The following is a 9,761-nucleotide window of genomic DNA, read 5'->3' as shown; positions in this document are numbered from 1 at the left end:
ACCAAATCTCTTGTCGGATACACCATTTGTCGCCTTCCATTACAGCAACTCCAAGGTGGTGCCAAGTTTCTTCAATCCATTTTGACAATCTAGGTACAACAACTTACAGTGGTCCTCTAACATCTTCTGGAACTTCAACCTCTCCGTTTCACTCTCACAGCCTGCCTGCACATTGTGCAATGCCTGCCCCAGATCGTCGCTGGAATCATTTTCTACTACATCTACTTCGGGCTCTTTCATGGGAATATCGTCATCGAATGCACCGAATCCAGCATTCTCGGGAAAGTGGTCATCAAAATCTTCTTCTTCATTGTCTTCCATGGTAACCCCTTGTTCTCCGTGCTTCGTCCAACAAACATACTTCTCCATGAAACCATTTGCGAAAATGTGGCTGTGTAGAATTCTTGAAGATGAGTAATCCTTGTTATTGTTGCAATGAACACACGGGCAGCACATAAAACCATTCTGCTTGTTTGCCTCAGCCACAGACAAAAAATAATGCAGGCCTTCAATGAATTCGTTCGAACGTCGTCAACATTGTACATCCATTGCCGGTCCATCTGCATTTTAAAGAAATTGATTTGAATTCTTTACACGTATCGAATAAATAAAATATATCAAACCTAAATTAAACTAAATGTAACATAACATGAATAATTAAAAGATCAGCAATATCCATCATACATCTTGATTAATTAAAAAGAGTACTTAATTCATTACAGAATTTAACAAAGGAGTACTCAACATGAAACTTAAAAATTCGGACAACAACACATAGGTTTTCAACCGTCCTTGCGTGGGAACGCAGAATACTCTAACAGATTTCTTGCTGGCGCAGAAGAAGATGGCGGAGCTGAAACCTCTGAGTTTGGTGGTGATGAACCGTAACGCCGCAATAAATCCTCTAGATCAAACGGAGGTTCCTCACCCCTTGCCACGCATTCTCTATATTCTTTTTCCAAATAACGGAGCGCTGCCCTATGAAAAGCACTAGGTTTCTTGGACCGACGACCTACTCGAGTTGTGCCCTTCTCTCCAGAAGGACAATGATCACCCCCACCGGCGCCACTCCCTCCAGCTGCTGAAGCCATATTTTACTGGAAAATACCTTTATTTATCACAGAATTATAAATTCTTACCATTACAATGCAAATATTATTTACTATTACCATTACAATGATCAGATTAATAACACTTTCATATAACAATGAAATCATATAAAAAAGACGAAATCTCTATAACTCCTAATTATTTTGACACCCTTCAGTTCTAGGAGAACACTCTTTTCAATATCCAGAAACCCTCTAGAAGGAAAAAAACTTTAATTCATAAAATGTATATGTCGGTAACCCCGACCCTACGGTGATGACACTGCCTTTCAGGGGGACACATTGCTATACAAGTACGTCATCAATAGGCCAGTCGCAACACCAACATTTACGGTTGATAGGAACACAGCACTTGACACAGTCAGCATGCTCGTTGATATGCTCTCAGTGCAACAACAGCCACGCTGACTGTGCCAAATGCTATGTTCGTATTAACCGCAAGTGCTGGTATTGCGACCAGCCCATTGGTGATGTCCTTATAATGCATTGTGTATCCCCGAAATGTAGTGCCACCACCGTTGAATGGAGATTAACGATGTATACTTGTTTCGAAATAAAGATTTTTTAAGCTTCTAGATGGTTTCAGTGTGAGCATGAATGAATACATCACTAGAGTGTCAAAATAATCCATTCATAATACAAAAAATTCTTATATACTCATTTCATTAATTCATTCATGAAAACAAAAATCAACTATCCACAATATGGTCATATATACAAGTACATCACATGAAGTGTCTACACTCATTCTAAAAATTTCTACTATCCACATACTCATCTAAATCTAAATGAAAATCACACCTACATATGCAATCTAAATGTCCAAGAAATGAGCTAGCTACACATTTTCTCTATTTCTAAAGCATGAAATGAGCTATACAAGCCAAGGAAGAAGAGAAAAACAAACCTCAAACCTTTAGCACCGATGGATGGACGGGGAAATCAAAGATCTTCACAAATGTGGTGAAAAAATGAGCAAGAACTCCCTGCTCCCGAGCCAAGAACAGCAAGAACAAGTGAGCTGAAATGGCTCGGGCGGGGGGAGAGGGAAGGGGATAAGGGGGCCAAGGAGTTTTTTCCCGGTTGGAGATACCAACCGGGACAAAAGGCCCCTGTCCCCCACAGGCCCGGCTAGCCGTTGGACCTGAGATAAAAAGCCACCTATTGTCCCAGGCCCAAAGGCAGCCAGGACAAATGGCCTGCAACAAATGTATGTTCTGTAGTAGTGTATATATAAAATTTGGCTAAGTTTTACTTCGATTTTATACATGCAAATATAATGTGAGTTAATTATAATCAAGGGTATTTCTTTTAAATGTCCTTCACATGTGGTTTCTATCTAAAATAAATGAGTTCATAGTTTCTTTGTTAACACAAATTTTCCGATAGTTGTACCTTTTCAACCGTAGCTCTGTTTTCTGCGTTTCTTGCGTTCTCGTAACCGTAGTAGCGAGCCCAATCCTTTAGTGCGTTCTTTTGAAGCCTTTCTTTTGTTTTGATGTATTTTTTTTAAAAATGCACTGACCTGTAGTTCCACTACAGTGCATAGGATCTTGGATTGGATGGTAGATTGAACATGGGTAGGTCCTGGTCAAGCTGCTGGTGTGTGGACGCCTGAGGCAATAAAAGAAATCATACACATTTCGAGGGAAAGAAACCCCAATCAGTTAATGCATGTGCATATTTCGGCGCCACAAAATATAAGATTGATCAAGGAAGCTTGAGAGAAACGGTATCTACCCATCACAGATCAAAGGAAAAAAGAAATGACATCAAGTGCAGTTTATTACTTCTTAGTTAAACAAGTCAACTTATATTCTTCATAGAAAGGAAGAAAAAACTCAACAGAACTATTGGTCTGCTGCACAGATGTTGGACGAAATAAAAGATCTATTTCCTAAAGATAGCCTTAGCTTATCACTGTACTACACTTACTCTCTTATCATAGATGAAAACGGATACACGGAGAATGAAAAAGTCAGGCTTGCAAACTACTAGAATGAAAAAGTCAGGCTTGCAAACTACTAGTTACTCATAACTAAAACAAATAACAGCTCCATTTGGAGCCCAGTTATTCACCTATCAATATATGCTACTAATAGCATGGCAGCTAGTTAAGCAACTAACATGATAGCAACTTATCTGTGTGCATCGAATGCTGATTATTGTATCTGAGGTGCTAGTATTCTTAATTTTCAGCAATGCTAGGGAAGTAAGCACCAGTGAATAATCAACGCTGGTATCTGCATTTGAATACCTCAGTGTCCTAATACTGAATGTACTACAGGAGAGATTGGACTAACACGAGATACTCCGTCAGTTAACTGGGATCTCCCAAGCTCCAATCCGCAGGAAAATCCTACCCATGGGAACCTAATTCTAGCAACTCAATTCTACTGATTCCATAGACGAATGAGATCCATAACTGGTTGAAATATAGGGGAGGAAGAGTAGAGGCTCATCAGGGGTCGGTGCAGCAGGTCCTCAGGCAGCCTCTTTTGGAAGCTTGCGAAGAACATTGGGGAGCCTCGTCGGGAGGTCGTGGAAGCCGAGCGTGGGCAGGAAAGTGAGAGTGGAAGCGCTGGCGGACGGTGTTGGGTAGGCAGCACGCCGGCTCAAAGCATGCACTGGCCCAGGCCCCTCCACCGCCGGTGCCTGCCAGGGTCCATGGGCACCGCCGCCGGGTGAAATCCTAGATGCATAGGGGAAGGGGAGCAGAGCGGGAGGGAGAATTCGCAGGGGAATTCGCCTGCGGGGGAAGGAAGGGAGTGGAGCGCCGAAGAGCAAAAAGTGATGATGTGGCCGAGATCGAGGCCGGGGCTGGAGCCGTCGACATCCCCGGATCTGGGAGAGGAGAGGTAAGGAGGAGGAGCAGCCATTGACACGGGAGGAGGAATTAGCCGAGACATTTGGAGGGAGTTGGTATCCGGCGCACGGACGCGTCAGTGAGGAAGCGCGTAGAAGGAAAATTTCGGGTCAGAAACAATTGCTGTTGCCTTGAAAATTTCAAAACTTACAAAATTTCCCGTCACATCGAATCTTTAAACGCATTCATGAAGTATTGCCCTACTTATTTCTAGAGACTTCTTTTTAGTCTCTATCACAGTAAAGAGAATATTACTATTTAGGGGTATTAAATAAAATCTGTTTATAAAACTTTTTTGACGGATGAATGCCAATTCACGAGACGAGTCTAATGAGCCTAATTAAATCATGATTTGCTACAGTGATGCTACACAAGGGCTTAGTTGGTGACGCGGATGGAGAAACACATCTCCAATGTACCAGTGCTGTTACACAAGACACATTTTAGCTCATCTACGTCTCCTTTTATATGCCACATTGGAGCCGCGGATTATGGAGAAACGCGGATTGTTATAACACATATGTTATAGGAGACGCGGATTAAACGTATATAGGAGACGCGGGTCGTCCTCAGATGCTTGGAGCAAATTTATAGGAGACACACCTTATTAACTCGCGTCTCCTATATGTTATCACTTATCAGAGACGCGTTTTAATTCCGTGTCTCCTATAATAGTGTATTCTTTTGTAGTTTTTTACATAGTGCGAGGTGATAATCGGCCGAGAGCAAATGGTCTTTGACCCATTTATCAGAAGTCCTATTGTGCTCATTCCAAATCATCCACGTGGTGAGAATCGACCGAGAGCAACATAAGTGGATGGTTTTTCTCTTGCTTTTGATCTGCTTTGGCAGCTCTATCATTCATACGTGCTAGGACACCACTATTCAGAGCAAAGTCTCGGGCCTTCAGCATTGCCATTAAAATAGTCTACAGATGTAGCTCAATCCCACTCAGATCAAACATAGGAATTAGGATAACCATTCGTGTTCTAACATTTACAACAAAATGTGAAGAGATAAAGAAACACTATCTGCACAAATGTAAACCTATGTCACTTAGTTGTTGTTGTTGATATTAGGCCCCATACGAGCCACCAACAATCTGAAGTTCCGGCCATTTTGATGTTCCATTTGCAGGATCTTAGTAGAAAATTTCCATAGTCTAAACTTGTCTTTTTTTCTCATTGTTCTTGTAATAAAGCAGCACACGAATGTGCCGAACTATTCTCCCGTACTCAGAAAGTGGGTGAGTGGCTGCATGTACCACCCGATTCGGTATAGTGATGATAGAACTCGATTCTAATCTTGTTGCAAATCATTAAGTAAAGGACCTGTTTGTTTCACCTTCTAGCTAATTTTAAATGAAGGCCCTGTTTGTTTCGCATTTCGTTGTAACTGTTTGCGCATGAGTTATTATACGGAAGAGCCCATCACAACAAAATATAACTCATAACTTTAACCTACGTCCGTATGTCACTCAGTAATTTGTGTTACAGTTATGAGTTATATTATACATAAATTACTACTGTATTCAAATACGTACAGGCCTATGTATTGTAGCGCCAAGCCACCATATGCAAGCTGTTCTATTATTTTGAAAACCATTCTAGCTTCCCTGCCCTTAATACTGCTTCAATTGCAAAGGTCTCCTCCACAGAAAAATTGTTATGTTTTGTTTACACAACAGGAAAGGAAATGTTCTTTTACTGCAACTACCTCAATGTATACATCATATATGTTTGGCCGATCTTTTGGTGCTTCTTCAGAGCATAATAATCCGAGATTGAGCAGTTGCAGAATACAATTCTGCACCTCTGTTTTGTTGCCTTGTTCCTGTGATTCAGTACGACTGCTATGATCCCCTACAATCTCTCTGCTGAGATCAGGATCCAGGATCATGCCAATTTGAGGAAGTGCATCCTCAACATATTTGTGCAGGGTGAAACCATCATCAAACAATTCATCGGTAGGTCGTTTCCCGGTGAGCATTTCCATGAGAACAATACCATAGCTATATATGTCACCCTCAGTTGAGATTTTACTGCCCATGCCATACTCTGCATTATTGTAGGAAGCATGTTATAGACCAAGTTTTAGTTAGGCCTCAATAAGCTAGCTAGCACATAAAGCATAGTGTCACTATTGCAAAAAAAGATGAATATATATTGATGAATAAAAGCATAAGCTCACCTGGTGGGATGTTTACCACTGATCCTCTTGGTCCAAACAAGCTTGTTGAGTTTTGGTACCCACCAGAAGAAGAGAAACCATGGAGGAACTGTGCCAGCCCAAAGTCACCAACACAAGCAAGATTGTCATCATCAAATATAATGTTGCTTGGTTTCAAATCACAGTGAACCATTGGAGGCACACTCCACATGTGAAGGTACTCTAAAACAGAAGCAACATCAACTGCTATGCTGATCCTTGCACCTAAGCTTAGACATCCATATCTTGACTTAATATGAAGGTGGTCTGCAAGGGTGCCATTTGACATGTACTCGAGCACTAGGGCTTTGAACTCATTGCCTAAAGGATCATATGTTGAGCACGCAGTGATCACTTTTACAAGGTTGCGGTGGCAGATGTTTCTTAAGGCTCTACATTCTGCAAGAAAGCTTTTTGATGCACCAGACCGACCGAGCTTGAATACTTTCACAGCAAACATCTGACCTTCTTCCTCAGGGAATGAACCTTTGTAAACTATGCCAAACTGCCCTGAACCAATCATGTTGGCAGAGGAAAAATTATTTGTCATTTTGCTTAGGTCCTTATAGGATCGAATCCTCAGTTCCTTGGATGATTCATGCATCAGACGTGAATCCTTTCTTGTTCGCTTCTTTAAGAAGAGGGCAAATAGGAGAGAAACGGCAACACAAGGCAGTACAATAGCCAAAACGTGAACCGCGACTCTGCTCTTCCTACCAGAGTGTCCCATAGAACATAGTGGGAACTGCAGCAACTTCGTGCTTGTGCATACACTTGGGTTTCCCTGAAGAAAAAGTCTGCTTGTGGCATTGGCGAAAATTCCTTTTGTAGGGATTGGGCCATCAAGCTTATTGAAAGATAGATTAAGGTACTCTAAGCTGTTGAATACCTCAAAAAATTCTGGGATTTCACCGGTCAAGTCATTTTGAGAAAAGTCCACCTCTTTAATGCCTCTCAAGGTCGCAAGAGAATATGGGACTTGTCCCTCAAGGGAGTTCCCTCCAAGGCGAAGCGCCTGCAAGAGTTCGCACGAGCCGAGTGGATGGGATTCTTCCAGAGATGTTGTTGGAGATGTTCAGGGATTTTAGATTGATAAAGTTGCCGACATCATCTGGAATGGAATCTGTGAGTTGGTTGTGCGACAAGTCAAGCGACCAGCTCAACTGGTTCAGTTTACCAAATAACCCATATGGTATGGGTCCGGACAAGATATTAGAAGAAAGGTTCAATGCCAACAAATTTGTGCATCCAGCTAAATCTGCAGGTATGGCTCCACTCAAGTGATTTTCTTGCAAATAAAGTTCACTTAATTGGCCCAAATTTCCAAATGATGCTGGGATTTTCCCATGGAACCTGTTCTTCGATAGGTCCAGGGTGTACAAATTGTGAAGGTTGCCAATTGAAGCAGGTAAAGGCCCGGTTATCTTGTTATCTTGGAGATATAGCATGGAAAGGCTAACCAGATTACCAATACCAGTTGGTATTGTCCCTGTTATGTGGTTTGACCCAAGGACTAAGTATTCTAGACTTCTTGATAAGTTAGTTACTAAGCTTGGCAAATCTCCTTGTAAGTTGTTCCCATCCAATATCAGCATCGCAAGCTGTGTACAATTCATCAACGAAGAGAGGAACATCCAGTCCCCGGCTTCGAGCCAGTGGTTCTGGAATAGCATCAGCTTCTGCAAATTGAGTAGGGATCCTAAAGAAGGAATTACTCCAGTGAAGGAGTTCTGAGCTAGGTGGATAATTACAAGATTTGTTGCATTTGGTAGTGATCCAGGGATCCCTCCCTGAAAATTATTCCCAGACATTACTAGATTCTCAATGTTCGGGAGCGTGTTCCCCCTGTTAGAAGGTAAAGTTCCCACAAGACCATTCCCTGCTATGCCTGGAGAAGTTAACAGCGACAAGTTGTAGATGGAGTTGGGTACGGTCCCAGAGAGATTGTTGTATGTGAGGTCAAGAAGATGTATGTTCGATAACCTCCCAAAACATGCTCGGATACCACCTGTCAACTAGTTCTCTGCTGCAATCAGGACTATGAAAGTGATCGGGTGCTCTAGCCTAAGAGGGGGAGGGGGTGAATTAGACACTATTAAAATCTTAACCTATGGCTCCAACTAGTTTGCACAAAACTTAAACTAAAACAAGCTAACTAGATGTGCAACTACGGTTCACCTTAGTGTGTAACCCTCATCCCAAAAGAGTTTTGCAACCTAAAGCCAATCCTAGCAAGATACTACACTAAGAAGGTAAAGGCACACAATTTGCATTATGAAATGCGGAAGCTTAAAGAGAGGGATGAGAGGAAGAGAACTCTCGACACGAGGATTTATCACGTGGTTCGGATTGCCACAAAGGCGCCCATACGTCCACGTTGTTGAAGCACTCACGAAGAGTATTGCTTCCCGGCAATCAAGTCTCTTCCGTGAACACAATCACGGTCACCTTGATCCCGATCTTCACTAAGGGAGATTGCCCACGAAGGAGGGGTCTCCGTCCCCCACACAATGTCGTCGACGCCGCTCCACACCATGCCGGAGGGTCGTTGACTTGCCGGCGAGCCACCAATTGCTCCAAGGGGCCGGCACACCGTAATACAAGTGTGGTTCACTCTATAACCAGCCACAAGGATCTCAACCTTGCTTGTTCACTTACTCAAGAGCTAATCTAGCACTCACACTTTACAAAGCTAGTGCTAAAACCTAAGGATATGATCAATGAGCTCTTGTATGGCTTGGAGGTGTTCTTGGGTGTGTATGAGATGTCTTGGGACTCCAGCAAACTTCAAATGGCCGGGGTGAGGCGTATATATATAGGCCACTAAGTCTTGTAGCCGTTGCTCCAACGGTCAGCAGAAAACAGTATACCATCGGATGAACCGATGCCTCTGCCTAGGGTGGCGTCGGTTCATCCGGTCACTCTCAGACCCGAAGTAGCCGTTGAGCTTCTGACGCACTGTCTGTGACACCACCGGTTTAACCGATGACTGTGTGTCGATTAAATTGGTCGCTCACAGCACTCAACTAGCCGTTGGCCTCTTTCTCTCCTGTTGACGTCATTACACCGGTGCTATGCTCCGATGCATCACCGGTTCAACCAGTGCTGAAGACTTGGCTCCTGCGTGCTTGACATCGTATTTGGAACATAGTACATTGAATACACCGATGCTTCTCATGACACCGTCGGTTCATCCGGTGCTTCACTTCTTTCTTCACTTGATCTTCAGAGGCGAACAGACTTGTGACAAAGCCAGGGCGTCGGTTCTTCCGATAACCATAGGATGCACCGATGCTACGGGTATCAGTTCTTCCGGTGCTACTGATTTCAGTAGAACTCGTCCAATTCAGCATTTATTTGAGTTCTTTCTTCGTGTTTTGCTTTGTATAGCCTTTTTACTTCATCCCTGAGATCTAGAAATGTTCACTTAACAAAACCATTAGTACCATTGATTGCGTTGTCATATGATCACCAAAATCACTCGAAATGGCATAAATGGTGCCATGTTCGTTACAATCTCTCCCTTTTTGGTGATTGATGACAACATAATCAAAGCAAACATAAAATTTCTAAGAATT

General features: G+C 42.7%; 1 protein-coding gene across 1 annotated transcript; it reads right to left on the bottom strand.

The window, feature by feature from the left end:
• Positions 1–5,625: 5,625 nt before the first annotated feature.
• Positions 5,626–8,473, bottom strand: LOC120666118 (probable LRR receptor-like serine/threonine-protein kinase At3g47570). Its single transcript, XM_039945910.1, has 2 exons — positions 6,166–8,473; positions 5,626–6,032 (listed from the first exon to the last, which is right to left on the bottom strand). The coding sequence occupies exons 1-2, from the start codon at positions 6,911–6,913 to the stop codon at positions 5,641–5,643; spliced, it is 1,140 nt and encodes a 379-aa protein (XP_039801844.1). The 5' UTR covers positions 6,914–8,473; the 3' UTR covers positions 5,626–5,640.
• Between the last annotated feature and the right edge of the window lie 1,288 nt (positions 8,474–9,761).

The sequence above is a fragment of the Panicum virgatum genome, chromosome 3N (assembly GCF_016808335.1).
Source record: "Panicum virgatum strain AP13 chromosome 3N, P.virgatum_v5, whole genome shotgun sequence".
Lineage (NCBI taxonomy): Eukaryota > Viridiplantae > Streptophyta > Magnoliopsida > Poales > Poaceae > Panicum > Panicum virgatum.
The sequence above is the reverse complement of the archived record's forward strand: the minus strand, read 5'-3'. Positions and strand labels throughout refer to the sequence as shown.

Excerpts from the sequence above, each read along its gene's own strand:
- LOC120666118 (XM_039945910.1), bottom strand. The coding sequence starts at position 6,913 with ATGGGACACTCTGGTAGGAAGAGCAGAGTCGCGGTTCACGTTTTGGCT. Across the intron at positions 6,033-6,165 it reads AGTGGTAAACATCCCACCAG|AGTATGGCATGGGCAGTAAA; the intron begins GTGAGCTTATGC and ends ACAATAATGCAG.